At 42.9% G+C, this 20857-nt stretch overlaps 1 protein-coding gene across 1 annotated transcript; it reads left to right on the plus strand.

The window, feature by feature from the left end:
* The first annotated feature begins 7655 nt into the window (after positions 1-7655).
* rpl36a (ribosomal protein L36A) lies at positions 7656-18716 on the plus strand. The gene is made up of 5 exons (XM_043704299.1): positions 7656-7725; positions 11942-12047; positions 13709-13776; positions 17901-18023; positions 18639-18716. The coding sequence occupies exons 1-5, from the start codon at positions 7723-7725 to the stop codon at positions 18657-18659; spliced, it is 321 nt and encodes a 106-aa protein (XP_043560234.1). The 5' UTR covers positions 7656-7722; the 3' UTR covers positions 18660-18716.
* Positions 18717-20857: the final 2141 nt, after the last annotated feature.

The following is a 20857-nucleotide window of genomic DNA, read 5'->3' on the forward strand; positions in this document are numbered from 1 at the left end:
TATGCCAGAACATAGAAGGTAATGGTTCAAGTCCAAGGAAAAGATTGTGACTGCAAGAGCTGCTCATTTTTTGAGGTATTTTAGATGTTGGAGGTGGTTTCCTCGAATTCCAGGAGCAGTCATTTATAAGCTGTTGCATTGTTTGGGAACATGGAGGATAAAAGATCAAAGCAGTGGCCCTTGAAAAAGGAGGGAGAGAGACAATAGCAGAGACCACATGGTCAGAGAAAGAAACCTACACTGCTGTCTGACACAGCAGTGAATCTGCACAGCTACTATTTGGGTTCAAATATCTCTGGACATCAGAGTGCATCTAAGAAAAATGAACAAATAGCAAAATTCACAGCTGACCTGGGAGGAACCAATGTGGGAGAGCTCACAATACAGAAGAAGCTAAGTGTGTTGTTTTTAAGTGTACCCTTGCAAAAAATCTACAACAGTGAGTAGAGTGGATTCTTTTTTGATTATGTGTTTTATTGAGATCTGTCTCTTGATTAAATTTTTAAAATATAAAACATAGGTACTAAGTTAGCCTGGAGCATTGATTTTAGAGCAGTAAGATGGTCTGTAGATTATTAAATAGCAAAGATCGCCTTCAGTAGAGTGATGTGCTCTTCCTGTTGGAAGTGGGAGATTAGGGAGAGTTTCCATGTTACTGATAATTATGTCTGCAGTAAGTGTGTTTGGTTGCAAATCTGATCAGATCGCATGATTCATTTGGAGCAGCATTTAGAGGCAATGAGAAATTTATTGGAGCTAGGGGATTTGATGAATGGCAGTTATAAGAAAGGAGAAAAACCACTGATACAGTCAGGTAGCTGGGTTACCTCAGGAAAGATAGGAGAGGGAGGCAGGTAGTGCAGGAGTCTCCTGTGGCTATCCCCAACAAGTATGCTGTTTTGGAAAACATAGGGGATGATGCATTTTTAGGGGAATGTAGCAGGAACAGGCAAGCTTCTGGTACTAAGACTGGCTCTCATGTAATGAGGTATACACCAGATTGCAAGCAATTGATTGTGATAGGGGACTCACTAGTCAGAGGCACAGACAGACGTGTCTGTGGCCAACGCGAAAAATCAGAATGTTGCCTTCCTGGTCCCAGGATCAAGGATATCACAATGACAGTGCAGAATATTCTCAAAGGGGAGAGGGACCGCAGGAGGTCATTGTGCATATTGGAACTAATGACATAGGAAGGGAAAAGGATGAGATTCTGAAGCGAGAATCTGCAAAGTTAGGCAGGAATTTAAAAAGGACATCCTTGAGGGTAGTAATATCTGGATTACTCCTGGTGCTACAAGCTACAAAATAGGAGGATAGAGCAGATGAATGCATGGCTGAGGAGCTTGTGTATGGGAGAAGGGTTCACATTTTTGGATCATTGGAACTTTTTCTGGGGTAGAGATGAACCTGTATAAGAAGGACGGATTGCACCTAAACTGGAAGGGGACTATTATACTGGCAGGGAGATTTGCCAGGAGGAAGGTCAATTTTGACAGTATTGGGCAAAAACTTTCAAAAGTTGATTGGGGGCGATATTCACAAGTAAATGGATGGCTGGAAAATGGGAAACCTTCAAAACAGAGATAATGAGTGTCCAGAGACAGTATGTTCCTGTTAGGGTGAAAGGCAAGACTGGTATGTGTAGGGAATGCTGGATGACTAAAGAAATAGAGGTGACATTTCCGAGACGATTGGTCAACTCTATAAATGTGTGTGGGGAACAACCAAAGCCTCCGAGCACAGACCAAACTCCAAGTATACAAAACTGTAGTTCTCATCAACCTTCCTATGACACTGAGTCATGTACATGTTTAACAACGTCATGTACATGTTTCAGAGCACTTCCACCAGCACAGCCTCCACAGGATCCTCAATATCCACTTACAGCAGCGCATCACAGACATTGAGATCCTTTAAACAGCCAACATCATTGTGAAGGTTTGAGCTACAGGGACAGGCTAGTTTCCCTGGAGTGTCGGAGGCTCAGGGCTGGCCTTGTAGAGGTTTATAAAATCTTGGGGGGCATGGATAGTGTGAATAGTCAAGGTCTTTTTTCCCAGGGTAGGGGAATCCAAAACTAGAGGGCATAAGTTTAAAGTGAGAGGGAAAAGATTTAAAATGGAGGTAAGGGGGCAACTTTTTCATGCAAAGGGTGGTGTGTATATGGAAGTGATCTGTCAGAGGAAATGGTGGAAGCTGATACAATAACAACATTTAAAAGGCATCTGGATGTGTATGAATAGGAAGGGGTTAGAGGGATATGGGCCAAATGCTGGCAAACAGGACCAGATTAATTTGGGATATCAGATTGGCATGGACAAATCAGACCAAAGGGTCTGTTTCCCTGCTGTCCAATTCTATGACTTGAAACATCCAACATCACTAGCATTAAGAACACCTTCCTGCAAAGTCTTTCCAAGATTGCATTTCACAGAGAGCTGAACACTGGTATTTGGAACAGAGAGACTACAGGCAAATGTTTTATAGCATCCCTGAAGAAGTCATGTTCTGGGCCATGTTGACTATTACTGTGTGAAATCCAGGATTTGATCACAATGGTGATGCTATATCAGGAGTACACCAGATGCCTTTGAGACTGAGTGAAAAGCAGCATGAAACAACAATGACAGAGAGGGGTAGATCAAATTGTGCCCAGCAGGGATGATATCTTCAATTGTACCCACTTCGGAAAAATCTGATGAACACAGCCAGGCCGAACTAGCGACTAGCGGGACTACAGCCAATGAGTGTACAGCCTGTGGCTTGCCACTTCAACACACAATCCTGCTCCCATGCCACATGTCTGTCCTTGGCCTGCTGCAATGTTCCAGGGAAGCTCCAGGGAGAACAGCATCTCATCTTCCGACTAGGCACGTTACAGCCTGCCGGTCTCAACATTGAAGTCAACAACTTCAGATAATTTTATTTCATTTATTTTATTAATATATAGCTCCTAATCTCCCTATAATCTCTCTATGCACGGTCATTATCACCTCTTTACTGCTACCTTTGCTTCTGGAGCCATGACTCACCTTCTCTCAGTCTCATATAAATACCTCCCTATTTCTCTCCTTTTTTTTAGCTTTGATGTTTCAGTTAGACTCGAAACATCAGTTCTTTTCTCTCCTTACAGATGCTGCCAGACCTGCTGAGATTTTCCAGCATTTTCTCTTTTGGTTTCAGATTCCAGCATCCGCAGTAATTTGCTTTTATTTTAGCCAATGAGTGTAACCTTCCTAAAATATTCATGCATGAATAAATATCAAGAGAGAAAGTTGAAGAGAGCAAGCAGTCATTCCAGAGTCCTGGTCAGTGCTTATCCCTTATAAAATATCACTAAAACAAAACATCTCATCATTGTCACACCATTGTTTGTAGGAGCCTGCTGTGTACACATTTCCTACTACACATACTACATTACAACAATGAATGCTTTTCTGAAAATGATAACTTGCATTTTAATTATCCCTATGTATATAGATCATTCAGAGATATTCATAGGCAATGCCAAGTTACCCATTGAGGGGTCAGGTTGAGGCTGTAGGACAATGCAAAATGCTCAAACAACCGGGAGGGAAAGGTTCATCATGGCTCCTCTGTTAAATGGTAGTGGTGACTGGAACTAAGAGCAGGTATGTTGGCCAGGATTGAGCATCACTATAATTGATTAACTACTGAAAATCATCATAAATCAAAACCGGCATTATTAAAGAAACTCAGCAGATCTGGCAGCATCTGTGGAGAGAGAGGATTAGAGTTAATATTTTGTGGCCAGGGTCTTCCTCAAAGCTAAAAGCAGCTGTAAAGTTGTTTGGTTTTGTGCTATCGACAAAGAGGTGGAGGAGTAAGTGAAATAAGTGGTGAAAAGCGCAGATCAACAACAAAAGGAGTGCAAACGTTAGGAGAGGAATGCTATAGGTTAAGAGTAGGTGCTAATGGAGAAAATAGATCAGCTCGACTGAGAGATAACACATACAAACATGACATTGGGGAGAGGTGTTCACAATGGTGGATGCAGTTCAAATCTGAACATTGAGTCCTGGAGGCCTTAAGTGTCCTAAGTGGAAAAGAAGGTGTTGTTCCTCCAGCTTGTAATGGGCTTCGAGATGGAAGAATGAAGCTCCTCAAAGGTTCACTGAGCATTATATAAACACAGGAAGAACATTTCCAGTGAGTTCGGGAGTGTGTCTGAGATGAGAAATGGTGAACATCTGGAACTCTCTGTCAGAAAAGCAGCTAAGGCCAAAACATTGAATGTTTTAAGAAGGACTTAGATATGGTTCCCAGGGCTAAAGCCATTAAAGTGTCTGAGGAGAAATCAGGAATAGGATACTGAGTTGGATAATCAGGCATGATCATAATGAAAAGTGGAACAGACTCGAAAGGCCAAATGGCCTATTCTTGCTTCCATTTCTATGTTTCCATGTCTCATCATTGATTCTCCAGTTCCTCCACATTACTTTTGTCCCTGATCCTTCATACCATTGAGTCAATTTCCTCCCTCACTCTCATGTCTTGTCAATCTGTCCTCAGCTGCTGTGTCAATATTTGCTTACGCCATGAGCTGAGTCAGTATAGGTTTAACATAGCTGCCTTGGTTTTTAGACTCAAACGTAATAAAAAAATCCAGGAGTGGGCATGCTTTTCTGGTAGCTTCCTTAATGTTCCACCTTCTGCCTTGCTGTTCATTGTCCCCCGTTTCCTCACTGTTTCTGAAAATAAGAACACATGACAGTTTTCCATGCAAACGTGTTAGCTCATAATTCTGAAATGTGCAATTTTCCACTCAGTTTCACTTTCCACGTGAGATCTTGTGAAAGTATTCTGAAGATCCAACATTTATAACAGTCCCCCATCCTCCACACCCACTTTAAGACTGCCCCAGCGCACCCATCAGTTGGACCTGCAGCCGTGATTGGGCTGAACCGCTAAGTTTGTCAGTGCACCATGCCTTTTTATTGAGTTTGGAGCTTACCACGGTTCATGTTGACATGAATATATGAATTGCAGGGTAGAGTGTGTGATCCCTAAGCTTATTCTAGAGATGGAGTCCAAGGCTTGTGAGTGGATTTGGAAAATTTGGCTGTATAACACGCCTGAGGCTGTATTTCCCGCCTCAGGCGACTGACTGTGTGGAGTTTGCACGTTCTCCCCGTGTCTGCGTGGGTTTCCTCCGGGTGCTCTGGTTTCCTCCCACAGTCCAAAGATGTGCAGGGTCAGGTGAATTGGCCATACTAAAATTGCCCGTAGTGTTAGATAAGGGGTAAATGTAGGGGTATGGGTGGGTTTCGCTTCGGCGGGTCGCTGTGGACTTGTTGGGCCGAAGGGCCTGTTTCCACACTGTAATGTAATCTGTAAACACACTGTTGTTTGAGTGATCTCAGGGCTGGAGCAGGACTTGGGAGTTCTGGGAACTTTTATACAAAAAGCCTTTGGTCCAAAGCATCCAGACACAGCCCCCTGATTATTATTATGTAAGGGTTAGAGACCAAGACACTCCTACTCATAGATCCAGTACTGGCTGGACATTCTTCAGGTGTCCTTTCCCCCAAATGGGGCACTAATACTTTATTTCAGTACCAAAGTTCTTGCTTAGGCCTGTTAGGAATTAAGTAAGTCAACATTTGGAGGTAAATAATTCAGTTTATCAACTAACAGTCGTTCTAGATTTGGGAAATGTTAGGAGACAAAAAAAAAATCTTTCCACTTTTAATACCAAATCAATTAATGTTTAAGAATTTCTTGCTTGATGCGTGAGACAATTGCCTAGTTGAAAACTCGGGTGTTGAGTAGCTGAGGAGTACAGTGATAGATAAAGAAGAGGTGCTAAAAAGGCTGGCAACACTCCAGGTAAAAGGTTGCCAGGCCCCAGCGGAATGCATCCTGAATTGCTGAGACAGGTAAAAAAATAAATTGTGGAGCCATTGACAGAAATTTTCCAGGCAATTGTTAAGAAGGATCATTAGGTTTACAAAAAGAGGCATAGAGTATGAAAGCAAGGATTTGATGCCACACCTCTACAAATCATTGGTCAGATCACATCTGGAGTACTGTGTTCAGTTGTAAGCACATTATAGATGGAAGGATGGTAAAGCCCTGGAGAAAGGGCAAATACTATTTACTATAATGATACTAGGAATGAAGGTATTTAGATACAAGGAAAGATTCAAGAAATTTGGGTGGCACGGTGGCTCAGTGTTTAGCACTGTTGCCTCACAGCACCAATTCCGGCCTGGGGTACCTGTCTATGTGGAGTTTGCAAATTCTCCCCGTCTCCATGCCTGTTTCCTCTGGGTGCTCCGGTTTCCTCCCGTAATCCAAAGATGTGTAGATTTGGTGAATTGGCCACACCCATGTTGTTCAGGGATATGTGGGTTGGGGCACTAGTCAGGGTAAATGTAGAGTAGTAGGGGAATGGATCTGGGTGGATTACTCTTCGGAGGGTTGGTGTGGACTTGTTGGACCAAATGGCCTGTTTTCACACTGTAAAGATTCTAGTCTATGAAATTGAGCTTACTCTCCTTGGAGCATAGGAGTTTAAGAGGTGACCTTAATTGTGAACAATTTTGACAGGGCAAAGGAGGAAATTCTGTTTGCATTAGGTCTATGTCAAAAACTAGGGGGTCACAGTTTTGGAAATGTCAGCAAGTGATCTAGGAGTTTGATGAGGACAAAATTCTTAAAGGGTTGTGAGGTTTTGGAAAGTGATGCAGGCAGATTCATATGAGGTTTCAACAGAGAGCTAGATACATATTTGAATGTGATGAGTTTAAAGGGCTATGGAGTTAGTGCTAGATCATGGGACTAGCTGGGTACTTCTTTTGGGAACCAGTATTGACACGATGGGTTGAATGGCCTCCTTCCATATTGTAAAACTCTATGATTCTAAAAGACAATTGGTTAGGCCACTGTTGGAATATTGCGTGCACTTCTGCTTTCCTTCCAATCGGAAAGATGTTGTGAAACTTAAAAGGGTTCAGAAAAGATTTCCAAGGATGTTGCCAGGGTTGGAGGATCTGAGCTACAGGGAGAGGCTGAACAGGCTGGGGCTGTTTTCCCTGCAGTGTCAGAAGCTGAGGGGTGACCTTATGGAGGTTTATAAAAATTATGAGGGGCCTGGATAAGATAAATAGACAAAGTCTTTTCCCTGCGGTTGGGGAGTCCAGAACTAGAGGGCATAGGTTTAGGGTGAGAGGGGAAAGATATAAAAGAGACCTAAGGGGCAACTTTTTCACACAGAGGGTTGTACGTGTATGGAATGAGCTGCCAGAGGATGTGGTGGAGGCTGGTACAACTGTAACATTTAAGAGGCATTTGGATGGATATATGAATAGGAAGGGTTTGGAGGGATATGGGCCTGGTGCTGGCAGGTGGGACCAGATTGGGGTGGGATATCTGACATGGACTGGTTGGACAAAAGGGTCTGTTTCCATGCTGTACATTTCTATGACTCCATGATAATAGGGTTGGCATTCGATTCCGAAATGTCAAGCTGCATATTCTCTCGGACTCATTATTAGTCTGTTCACCCTATTTTGCAGTTACTGTTCAATTCATGTCCCCTGCTCATTGGGTCCGTTGACTACCCGCAACACTGAGGTCCTCCGAACACATAGCCTCGGTCCGCCAGAATCCCAGCATGCGCCGCGCTCTATAAGCACTGCGCGGTGACGTCAGCGCGCCCTCCTTTTTCTCTCTGCCCGGGACCGAGACGACAAGATGGTGAGTGAAGGAGCTGACGGAGCCTGAGGCCTAGGGACAATCAGCCGCCATCCGCCTTCGGTAGCTGTCACACCGGCTTCGCGAAGCAGTGCAAGCTCGCCTCCCGCGTGTGGCAGACCAGCTGGCGGGGGAATCGAGCCGAGCTGAGGGGTCGACAGCCGTATCTGAGGCTGAATCCCCGAGAGGGAGGGCCGCGGGACTGCAGTGAGATGGTGGTTGGGGGAGGGCTACCCCGGCTGGAAGGCGATTCGACAGCAGCCGGGAGGTGCCAAGGGAGCTGCCCTCCAGCAAGTCCCCCAAGAGAAAGGAATATAACAACAACTTGCATTAATGTAGCGCCTTGTCCAGAATCCGCCCTCTTTCTCCCCCCCTCCAAAAGTGGCATTGTTATCAGACGCAGTGTGACAATGAGTTACATGTGGCACTGTGACAGCAGCATTCAAACAGGCAGCTTTCAGAGGGGAAAATAAGGTGGGAGATCTATAGTGGGCTTGTAGATACTGGGCAGATGCACCTGAAGACATGGTGCAACAATTACAGAGACATGCTCAAGCAGCAGGAGTTGGAGGGAATTTACAGATATTTAACTTGATTTATTGTTGTCACATGTACTGAGACTGAAAAATGTTGCGTGCTCTACCCGGGTGCATAGTATCATAAAAATTGCTTCAGGTAGCAGAACAGAATACGGTGTTACAGATGCTGAAGGTACAGAGAGAGAGAGATCAGCATTAACATTTAAGAGGTCTGTTCAAAAGTCTGATAACAGTGGGGAAGAAGCTTTATTAAAGACCAAAAACAGTGGAAGATTTGAAAAAGTACTGGTCTTTAAATCATGTCTCTATTTAACTGGGACCTAATGCAAGGCAGCGAGGACAGACAGTGAATAGGACTGAGACAGGAGCAGGCTATTCTAACCTGCACCACCATGCCTTGTGAGATTGCCTGAGGTGCAGCATGTAGCAATAGAAGTAAGTCATCAACAGATCATTTGGGCCACAGGTAGCAATATCAGAGTGGGGAGAAGGTGACTGTGTTTATAAGATTGGAACTGGCAGATGTTAGTCTCAGATGATTTTCTTGAAGGGCACAGCAGGCTCAAAAGGCTGAATAGGAACAGCAGTAGGCTGTTCGGCTCCATGAGTCTGCCCTGCCATTCATTAGGATCATGGCTGATCTGGCACTCCATACTTCCATTTTCCTGCTTTTCCCATGTCCATAGATACCCCTACTGATCTATCTATCTCAACCTTCAATGTACTTATCAATTCTGCCCCACAGCTCTTTGTTGCAAGGAGTTGTAAAGACACTCCATGCTGTGAATAAAAAAAATTCCTCATAATTTCAGTCTTAAATTGGTGACCCTTCATTCTGAGACTGTCTTTTGGTCCTAGACTCTCCCATGAGGGAACATCCTCTCAGCATTTACCCTGCCAAGCCCCTTAAGGAACCTGTATGTTTCAATGAGATCATCTCTCATTCTTCTTAACTCTAGTGAATAGAATCTCAACTTGTTTATAGAGTCATAGAGATGTACAGCATGGAAACAGACCCTTCGGTCCAACCCGTCCATGCTGACCAGATATCCTAACCAAATCTAGTCCCACCTGCCAGCACCTGGCCCGTATCCCTCCAAACCCTTCGTATTCATATACCTATCCAAATGCCTCTTAAATGTTGCAGTTGTACCAGCCTGTCCTTCCTCTGGCAGCTCATTCCGTACACATACAACCCTCTCTATGAAAAAGTTGCCCCGTAGGTCTCTTTTATATCTTTCTCCTCTCACCCTAAACCTATGCCCTCTAGTTCTGGACTCCCCAACCCCAGAGAAAAGACTTTGTCTATTTATCCTATCCATACCCCTCATAATTTTGTAAACCTCTATAAGTCATCCCTCAGCCTCCGACGCTCCAGGGAAAACAGCCTCAGCCTCTCCCTATAGCTCAAATCCTCCAATTATCCTTGTAAATCTTTTTCTGAACCCTTTCAAGTTTCACAACATTGTTCCGATAGGAAAGAGACCGGGGTTGCATGCAATATTCCAACAGTGGCCTAACCAATGTCCTGTACAGCCGCAACATGACCTCCCAACTCCTGTACTCAATACTCTGACCAATAAAGGAAAGCATACCAAACGCTGCCTTCACTATCCTATCTACCTGCGACTCCACTTTCAAGGAGCTATGAACCTGCACTCCAAAGTCTCTTTGTTCAGCAACACTCCCTAGGACCTTACCATTAAGTGTATAAGTCCTGCTAAGATTTGCTTTCCCAAAATGCAGCACCTCGCATTTATCTGAATTAAACTCCATCTGCCACTTTTCTGCCCAATGGCTCATCTGGTGCAGATCCTGTTGTAATCTGAGGTAATCCTCTTCACTGTCCACTACACCTCCAAATTTGGTGTCATCTGCAAACTTACTAACTATACCTCTTATGCTCACATCCAAATCATTTATGAAAATGACAAAAAGTAGAGGACCCAGCACCGATCCTTGTGGCACTCCACCGGTCACAGGTCTCCAGTCTGAACAACAACCCTCCACCACCACCCTCTGTCTTCTACCTTTGAGCCAATTCTGTATCCAAATGGCTAGTTCTCCCTGTATTCCGTGAGATCTAACCTTGCTAATCAGACTCCCATGGGGAACCTTGTCGAACGCCTTACTGAAGTCCATATAGATCACATCTACTGCTCTGCCCTCATTAATCCTCTTTGTTACTTCCTCAAAAAACTCAATCAGGTTTGTGAGACATGATTTCCCATGCACAAAGTCATGTTGACTATCCCGAATCAGTCCTTGCCTTTCCAAATACATGTAGATCCTGTCCCTCAGGATTCCCTCCAAATACTTGCCCACCACAGACATCAGGCTCACTGGTCTATAGTTCCTGGCTTGTCCTTACCACCCTTCTTAAACAGTGGCACCACGTTAGCCAACCTCTAGTCTTCCGGCACCTCACCTGTGACTATTGATGATAAAATATCTCAGCAAGAAGCCCAGCAATTACTTCTCTAGCTTTCCACAGAGTTCTAGGGTACACCTGATCAGGTCCTGGGGGTTTATCCATTTCAAAAAATCCTGCACTTCCTCCTCTGTAATATGGACATTTTGCAAGATGTCACCATCTATTTCCCTACAGTCTATATCTTCCATATCCTTTTCCACAGTATAGCTTTTTCTTATCAGACAATCCTTCCATATTTAGAATAATCCTAATTAACCCACTTCTACTCCAGTTTGATCCAGCGAGGACCTATGATGAGGCATTGGAGGAAGGTGGTGTGGCCAGTTGTGCCAAAGAGTGCAGACAACTTAAGAAGAATCAAGAGGCTAGTTTAATTTTGTCACAGTCATATAGCATTTCATTTGTGATTTTAAAAGCCAATTTTAATGCCATGAGAAGGCAGGAACTAGATTGGAGAAGTTTAAGCACGGAGTTGTGGAAAAGTTGATACGGGCTTTGAAGGCATTTTACAACTTGAGGAGAGGGTTTTTGTTTTTCTTATGGAAAGGTAATGACAGCTTTGGAGACGGGAGGTAAGTACCCAAGGGGGGGCAGACAATTGTTAAAGTACCAGTGTTATGGAGACCGGGAAGGGAATTGGGATATACAGTAATTTAGTGTTAATAAGAGAGAGCAGAGGTGGGCCTTTGTGTACTAAATGAGCTCAAACAGAGCATTGGGAGTGATAGGGCAGAAGATGAATAAGATGTGAGTTTAGGACTCTGGACCATAAGGGGAGTTTTGGTCAGGTGAGCCAGTGAATGGAGGAAAATGATGGGTGCTTAATGGATTCATAATCTTGGTCTCAAAGAGAGCCGGGAAATGGATAAACCTGTTGTCTACCATGTCCATTCAAATCTACGTGGCTTGCATCTGAATCATAGACTTGTGGCCAACCATTTTTCAGACAAGCCTGCTGTGTTGGCTCATAATGATTTTCCATTCTGTCTGGTCGATTGTCCTAGGAACCTGGGCTGTCAAAAAGGGCTGTTGGGCCAGGGTCTGGAAAGAATCATTTTCATGGAGGAAGATAGGGCTAATTTAGACTAACATCTTCCTGTTCAGTAGGGCCTGAGTGTTGAGTTACAGATCCGCTCAAGCACCTTGAGCAAGCTTGAGATACATGACTTTAGAGCTTGATGTAATATTATATTGGTACGTCTCAATCAGAATCCCATTTTGTTTTCTTCACTCCATTTCTCTGCAGGTCAACGTACCAAAAACCCGGAGGACGTACTGCAAGAAATGTCGCAGGCACCAGCCTCATAAGGTTACCCAGTACAAGAAAGGAAAGGATTCCTTGTATGCACAGGGTAAGTCACTGGTGGGAATGATGTTGGTTGTGGTCAGATAGATCACAAATGAAGTTTGAGTTGATGAAGCTTGGCACTTGGAAAAAGCACAGCAGATCAGGCAGTATCCGAGGAACAAGTGATTTGACGTTTCAGAAAAAAAGTTCACCATGAAGAAGCAAGGTGATGCACTTAAGTACAATGAAGAGACTGTATAAAACAAGGGTTTTATTCTAAAGAGTACAAGAACAAAAAGATCTAGATGTATGTGTACATAAATTATTAAAGGTGGCAGGACTATTAATAAAGTACATGGTGTTCTAGCCTACACAGATAGAATAAAAGAGTACAGGAATGTTATGATGAACTTGTGTAAGATACTGGTTAGATCTCAGCTGGAGTATTATATATAGTTTGGATCGCACACTAGGAAGGATGAAGGTACTGGAGATGGTGCAGAAGAATTGAGAATAGTTCCAGAGATGAGAGATTTCAGTTGTGAGAAAAAATTAGAGAAGTTGCAAAGAAAAATAGAATTGGCTATAGAAACTCAGCAGGTCTGGCAGCATCTGTGGAGAAAAAATAGAGTTAACATTTTGGGTCCAGTGACCCTTCTTCAGAACTGATGGTTACAAATCGCCACCATTTCTGCCACCCCAAGGCGCACATTCCCCTGCATTTCCTTTTCAGCATTCTCAGGGAATATTCTCTCTGGGACACCTGATGTACTTCCAACACCTTTCCACACTGTCATGGTACCTTGCAATAGCAGAAGGTGTAACACCTGCCTGTTTACTTCCGCTGTCCTCCCTATCCTAGGCTCCAGACACCTTCCAGATGAAGCAGCAATTTAATTAACTTCACTCAATCTAGCCTACTTGTATTTGGTGCTCACAATGTGGTTACCTCTACATTGGGGAAACGAAATGCAGACTGTGCGACCGCTTTACAGAACACTCACATTCTGTCAGCAAAAATGACCCTGAGCTTTTGGTTGTCTGCCACTTTAACACATCACCATGTTCCCTGGTTAACATTTCTGTCTGCTGCATTGCTCCAGTGAGGTTCAGTACAAGTATGAACAACAGCAGCTGATTTTCCACTTGAGAAGCCTACACCCTTCATGCCTCAATATGGAGTTCAACAACTTTAGGGCTGGAGTACCTCCTTCCATGTCTTTTACCCCTCCCCACATCCCAGACCCTGTAATGACACTGGCTGCCTTCAGCATGCACAACAGATTTTCACTCAATTATGGCTCTAATTACCAGTTTTTCTTTCTCCTCAGCTTATTGTTATCCATCTCTTTGAATGCATGATTGCTTTTCTCTTCTCTGGGCTCCATCTCCATCTATCGTAAACTCTAGCCCCCAAGCCACCTTCTGCCTTCACAATAGTGTCCGTGATCGCCCAGAGAATGGCTGGCCAGCATGGTAGATCTCTTTGCTGTCTACTTTAGAGTTTGGCACTGCAGACAGAAAGAGAATTTATAGTGCAGTCTTCAGGACTGTGACAAACCTCTCTGGTATGTGGATAGACTGCTCAGTGAACGGGAGTTGATTGTGTTGAAACTTTGCATGATCTGCGATTAAATTTGTTGGAATATCCTGACATTATCCTGTCCCTGTGGACTTAGCTGAGTATAATGTTCAGACAGGAACTCATGACATATCTTCCTACAGGTAAGAGGCGTTATGACAGGAAGCAGAGTGGTTATGGTGGACAGACAAAGCCTATATTTCGAAAAAAGGTAAGAGTGGGTTTCTTTGGACTGATTGCTTTTGTGGTGCCCTGTCAGGTGAGATGTATGTTAAACTGGGGCTTTGTTTACATTCTTGGCTGGATGTGCAAGATACCATGATAATTCCGAGAAGAGGGGTCTCAGCTCGTACCAGTCCTGGCCAATATTCATTCTTCAAATACATCACTTTAACTAGCATTGTTAAAACATATTCCGCCCATGCCAGCTTCTGCAACTCATGCATTTAGCCATAACTCCATTTTGAAAGGCTTCATTAACTTTAAAATGTTTTAATGCAGCTTGAGGACTTAAAAGCTGCAATAGAAGCGTTTTGTTTTCTTGTTAGACTGGTCAGGGTTACCTAGGCCGTATGTTCTTACTAAGACTTCGACTGGTTTGGTGAGCGTGTTTCACTATTGCAGTCTGCTTTGTGGTCTTGAGTTGGTGCAGATACTGGCTTGTTATATTTATGTTCTGTACAAGCGCGCAATCCTTTATCCGACATGCTCAGGACTAGCTGGTTTTCAGAAATCAGAATTTTTTGAATTTTAGAATAAGTGACAGTTTGGTGGTGAAATTTTTAAAAATCTTACCGAACAGCAAACTCACTGTGAGTAAAACGGACCCTGAAACAGAATTGAGGCCTGCTGGTCCTCCGCCACACTCTCCCATGTTGCATCTGATTGACACACATTGAGTGGGTGTGGAGTTTGGGTTAACTGTTTGTGTGCCGAACAACCTTGTTAATGAGAAAAAAACTTCACGAATAAGCCTTCAGATTTCGGAGCTTTTCAGATTTCGCCATTTCAGATAAAGTGTTGTCTATCTATACGGTTTCAGTGGACAGTTAGCCTTCTGTCATGGTATGGTTGGTGCGTGGTCCTGAAGAACTATTAGATTTAAACTGGCCATGTACAGCAGCTCTATATATATATTGGGTTCTGTTAAAATGTACTGGGAAGGACTTATATTTTAACTTGTGCAATCATAATGTGGGAATATAGTGTCATCACATCAGCCTCCACTACATTTTCCCTATATAGTAGCTCATGCACCCTTAAGCTAGACATTCCACATTCACCTGCCTTGAGTCATTTCTTCAGTTTTCCTGGTTGTCAGTTAGTCGAGTACGGTTGAATGTACCCCTTTGATGACTCCTTTTCACTTTGTCCAGTTTGCATAGCCACCATGCTAAATCTTTCAGGCTTTCTTGCTAAGCCCAAGGCTTATCTGCTTTGCTCCCACTTCCATCCTGTGCTGCCTCAAACCTTGCTTTCTGTTGATTTTAGGGCATTTGTGATCATGGTTACCTAAAATAATCAAATAATTGCAATTTTGTAATGGCTGTTTTGAGAAGCAGCAGTTTAGATATGGTACTTATTTAATTAGCAGAGAAAGCAAATGTAAAACCTGTGACAGACGATAACTCTTCAGTGATCCCAGAGCTATTCTGGAGAATGGAGGAGTAGAGTTGTGTTCTCCCATGTCTTAGTGATCCGATGTCCTTCCCTGGCGATCTATGGTAGTCTTGGTACTAACACTTGGCTCTTCCCTTGGGCTGATGTGAGGGTACTCATGGTCTTCCGCCAAGGAGGTGATATGCCATCTTTCCCCTTCCTGACCTGCTAATATTTCTTATTTTGGGACTGGCCATCAATGCTGTGATATTCACCTGTGTAACCACTCTTGGCTAATGGCTTTGACATCAGGTGACGTTGTCCCTTTGTCCATCTCTATCTGAAGTTCATTTTTCATTCTTCCAGGACCAAAAACCACCTCATTTCTGGTACACTACATTGATAATGGGGTACGATGACACCTGATAAGTCTTTGACGTGAGTCAAGACCTTGATGACCCTTAGACCTTGTTCGGAGTCTTCAGGGGCCTGACAGGATAAATGCTGAGAGAATGTTTTCCCTGATGGGAGAATAGGACCAAAGGATATCATCTCAGAATACAGAGGTGTAAATTTAAGAGCAACGTGGGGAGACATTTACTCTGAGGGTTGAGTGTCTTTGGAACTCCTTGCCGCAGAGGGCTTGTGGCAGAGTCCTTGTCTATATTTAAGGTTGAATTAGATAGTGTCTTGATCAGTAGGAGAATCGGGTTATGGACAAAAGGCAGAAAAGTGGAGGTGAAGACTATTGTATCAGCCATGAGCGTGTGAATGGCAGAGTAGATGTGAGGGGACAAATGGTGTATTCCTGTTCCTATTGCTTGTGGCCTTGATCCTGTGCTCACTCTTTATTGGTTCCAGTTTTTTGTTAAATTCATCCAGGGTTTAGAGATACATATATGCCACACCAGGTAAGGATGGTGGATTTCCTTCCCTAAACAACATCAGTGAACCAGATGGGTTTTTATGACAATCAACAATGATTGAATGGTCACCATTGGGCTAGCTTTTAATTCTAGATTTTATTGAATTCAAGTTTCAACATCTACTATCGTGGAATACAAATCCACATCTTCAAAAAATTGTCCCACGTTTCTGGATTACAGTCCAGTGGCATCTCCACTATGGTACCATCTCAATGGGACAGTTTACAGGAAGCTGAACCCCACCATATGCAGACTCATCATAAATTAATGATTTTAAACTAAGTATACAAAAATTCCCCAATCTATCTGATTTTCAAACTCTAGTTGACAGGAAGCACGGACCGGATTTCTGTACTTTAGAAGAATTGCTATTCTAAGAAATATAAACTGTCAACATATATCTTGAACATTTGAAACTCATTTGAAATTCCTTTACAAATACTCTTTTAAGGACAAAGATGTAGTCAAGGAAGAAAGACATGGATGGATGGAAAGCTATATCTTATATTCAAGTTCTGTTAAGTTTGTTCTTGCTAATCAGAAGGTTTCTTCTTGGCCTTCTAATTTTTTCCCCAAATTTTCTACTGGTCTGCAAGAGGCATAGGGTGACTTGTTCACTTGTAAAAAGTTATCAGTTGTAAATGACAAATAACAGCAACTGCTGAAGAAAACAAACTGATTTTATTCAATTTTTAAAGTGGGTTCTGAATGCAGAGAATTGAAACCTGGTGAAGATCTGAACACTTCTCTGTAACTTGTTTCTAGCCCCAACCTATTCAGTTAGCTGAGAACTGATCACATGATTGTTGATGAGCAAAACTGCTTTCTCATTGATAACTGGTCACTAGTTCATTAACCAATCAGTGAACTAAATTTGTATCTGTATGCAACCACTTGGCTGCAGTTTGTTTTCAACCTCTAAACTTCAGTTACTCCTTGTTCAGACAGTTGTTTCACAAACCTGCTGAAGGTACACACTTTTCAGAATATGCCATTACCTTTGTTTTTTTTTAAAACAGTTCTTCTTTGTGTCCAGAATTTTGAAAAGCACAATGTTCACAAAGGTGGTTTTTGCATCCATTAATAATGCTGTCCAAAATAGCTTTGTCTACGTCAGAGATTCTGTTAAGATTATTGTGACACTGGCCCATTTTAATCTATAAGACATTTCGCTGGTTGTAAAATCATAAAAGTCGACAGCCCAGAAAAAGGCACTATGGCCCATCGTGTCCGTTCTGGTCAAAAACAACCTCCTTGCTCTGCTAATCCCATTTTCCAGCACTTGGTCAATAGTCTTGTGCACTTGTGATGCCAAGATATACATCTAAATACTTGTGGAAGGTTATGAGGGTTTCTACCTCTACCATTCTTACAGGCAGTGAGTTCCAGATTCCCACCACCCTCTGAATGGAAAGATTTTTTTCTAATATCTCCTCTAAACCTCCCCTTAACTTAAATCTACACCCTGATCATTGATCCTTCCACCAAGGAGAAAACTTTTTTCCCGTTACCCTATCTATGCCCCTCATAGTGTTATACATCTCAATCATGTCCCACGTCAATCTCCTCTGCTCTTCAGAAAAACTGAACTCTTCAGTCCAGGCAACATGATAACTCTCCTCTGCACCCTCTCCAATGCTGTCACATTCCACCAATAATGTGGAACTGTATTTCCTTTCTCCATATTTTTAAAACTTGCCTCATGGTGTTGAGGTTCCATAGTGTGTGTATGTACATGTGACCTTATTATGTTAGGAGTGTTGAGAGCAGCCAGGGTTTGCATGGTAATTTCTATCCCTTGTGTTTGCAGGCTAAGACCACAAAGAAGATTGTGCTGAGACTGGAATGTGTGGAGCCTAACTGTCGATCAAAGAGAATGCTGGCTATCAAGCGATGCAAACACTTTGAGCTGGGAGGAGACAAGAAGAGGAAGGTAAGTGTGCCTGAGTCCTTCTGTGGATTGGGTGGACAGCATCAGACAGTTGGTAACATTCTACTGAAGGTGCAGTGTTGTGGCTAAACTGCACCATGCACCTATGGGGTGGTAGGTGCATGTTTATATGTTGCATGTGGATTCCAAGCTAGATTCATTCTTTGTTCAGCAACGTTGCTTCCTAAAGATTATGCTTATAATTTTGTTCTGAGACTTTGGTGGTGTGTTGCAGCTGTGTTTCACCACGAAGGGTGGGGGAGTTAAGATCAGACTCAAAACAGGCTGGATCCTGAAAAACCTATGGAGCAAGAGGGTTCTGATTGTTGTGGGGGCTTATGAAACAGTGTGAGGGAACCTTACTTACATTTTGAGTAGGTGGAGCTTTACTCTGTACTTGCTGTGTGCTAGAGTTGTTAGTTTAATGCTTATAACAGATGCACTAACTAAATATGTAGCAAGTCAAATATGATGATCCAGCTTTCTAACAACCTCACAAAAAGGCAGTGCCCCTCAAATGAGACATTTGGAGGATGCCGACTGATGTGACTACTGACAGGGTTGCTGCTTACTAGATAATATATTTGCTAACCTTTGATCTTTACTTTTTTTTTCCAGGGCCAAGTCATCCAGTTCTAAGCTGCATTCTTGGTGTTCTTTAGAGTACAAATTCACAATAAAAATTACTGAAAGTTATTGTTGTTGACTGCCATCGTCCCTTCTTACTCTAGTTCACAGGATCCTTGTGTCACTGTACGTAGAGAAGCTGGCAGTATTTACAAGGTGACTGGCAGTATACCACTGAAACAAATGTCTCTTTAGACTTGCAGTTTTTAGATCTTTATATCCACATCTGCTGGATATTAAAATGGTGCATCACATCTGAAGCAGGGATAATGGGCAGGTACTGAAATTGTCAGAATGTGATTAATAGTGTTCTTCAAGGATCTGTGGGTGAGTCCTGCAGTATAGATGGAAGCACAATACTAGAGGTAGAATAACAGGCAAAACTAACAAAGGAAATTCAAGTTAGCAAATTGAGATTATCCACTTTGGATCCTAAAAAGAGAGGATTATGGACTTTCTAAATGGTGAAAGGAGGACCAGAGACTTGAGAGCTTCGGATACATAGACCATGAAACTGCAATGAATAGGAACAGCCACTAATCAGAAATGAATGGGATGTTGTCTTTTGCAGAATGAGAATACAACAGAGTAGAAACTTACTTTTAGCTACAACCTTAGACCAGAATTGGGGTACAAAGAGGGGGGTGGAATCTGACCTTGGAGTGCAGTATAGGAGGATAGTCTGCATCCAGAGGTCAAATGACAAGTAAAGACTAGACAAACTAAGATTGTATTCTTTGGAATTTAGAATGTTGAGGAATGACATGTTTTCAAAATATAATTTAGTATTAATGGAAGCAGATAGAATTGATGGAAATTTTAAGCTGGTTAGTAGTCTAGGACCATGTTTGGTCTACATTGACACAGAATGAGGGTTGATGTTGTTGATAACCAATTGTTAATTCTAAATCAGATTGATCTTCTGTTCAAAAGTATTAAGATATGAGATGAAGGTGGGCATGTGCAGTTTGGTTGTAAATCAGCTAGCATCTCATTGAATAAGCTTGAGCTGAGCCCTGTTCCCTGTGTGGAAGATATTTATTTGCTTGCTCTGTGGAGAAAACAGGGAATTTGTGTTTCTGGATTTGGAAGGGGTCTTGGTGTTGAGGTTCTCCAACAAACAAGGGGTTCAATGCAGGATCTGGGCATCAATGTGGACTTCAACAGTTTCCTCATTTTCCCTTCCCCCACCTCACCCTAGTTCCAAGCTTCCAGCTCAGCACTGTCCCCATGACTTGTCCTACCTGCCTATCTTCTTTTCCACCTATCCACTCCCCCCACCCCCGACCTATCATCTTCATCTCCTCCCCCACTCACCTATTGTACTCTATGCTACTTTCTCCCCACCCCCACCAGCTTATCTCTCCACGCTTCAGGCTCTCTGCCTTTATTTCTGATGAAGGGCTTTTGCCCGAAACGTCGATTTTACTGCTCCTCGGATGCTGCCTGTACCGCTATGCTCTTCCAGCACCACTAATCCAGAAACAGGATCTGGGAAACCCACCTCTAGTAGTTTGTGAAGAAGGGCATTATCATCATCTTGCTTAGTGTATGATTGTATTATTATTGTTAGAGGAATCTGGTTGCAGACTTGCTTGGGGCAGAGATGCTGCTGAAGTGGCATTTTGTGACCAGCTGCTCCATTCTGGTGCTGTTTGTCAACTGCAGAGCAGTGTTGCAAGGTGACCACTCAACTGCAATAGAGCAAACACACTATATTATCCCTGGAAAAGATGGTCAAATATGACAGACTGATGTGTCTTGTGCAGTGCTCTATTTGATTTTACTGATAAAAGTCCAGCAAACAGCAAATGGAGTCAAATAACCTCTCCAGCATTTAGACTATTGAAGTAAGCTAATCTGTCCATGGATATCCTATGCCCTGTCAACATTTCTTTGAGTTTGCATTTCTACAGTGCCTATCACACCATCACAGCCAGTGAGTTACTTGGTGTTGCCCCTGTTAGGTGAAAAACACTACAACTAAATTTGCCTGCTGCAGGAAGCAGTAGCAGGAACAGTTGCATCTGACCTGTTCTGCAGCCGCCACCATATACGGAACTTTAACCTCAAATGGTGGTCACATACCAGTTTGATTAGAGGCTTGTTTTGATGCCACAAAGGCCTGTTTAGTTAATTTAACCACATAATCACATATTTGAAGTGATCAAGTTGAAAAGACTGTGTCTATCTTGCTAACTTGAAATAGT

Source organism: Chiloscyllium plagiosum, chromosome 15, assembly GCF_004010195.1.
Source record: "Chiloscyllium plagiosum isolate BGI_BamShark_2017 chromosome 15, ASM401019v2, whole genome shotgun sequence".
Taxonomy (NCBI): domain Eukaryota; kingdom Metazoa; phylum Chordata; class Chondrichthyes; order Orectolobiformes; family Hemiscylliidae; genus Chiloscyllium; species Chiloscyllium plagiosum.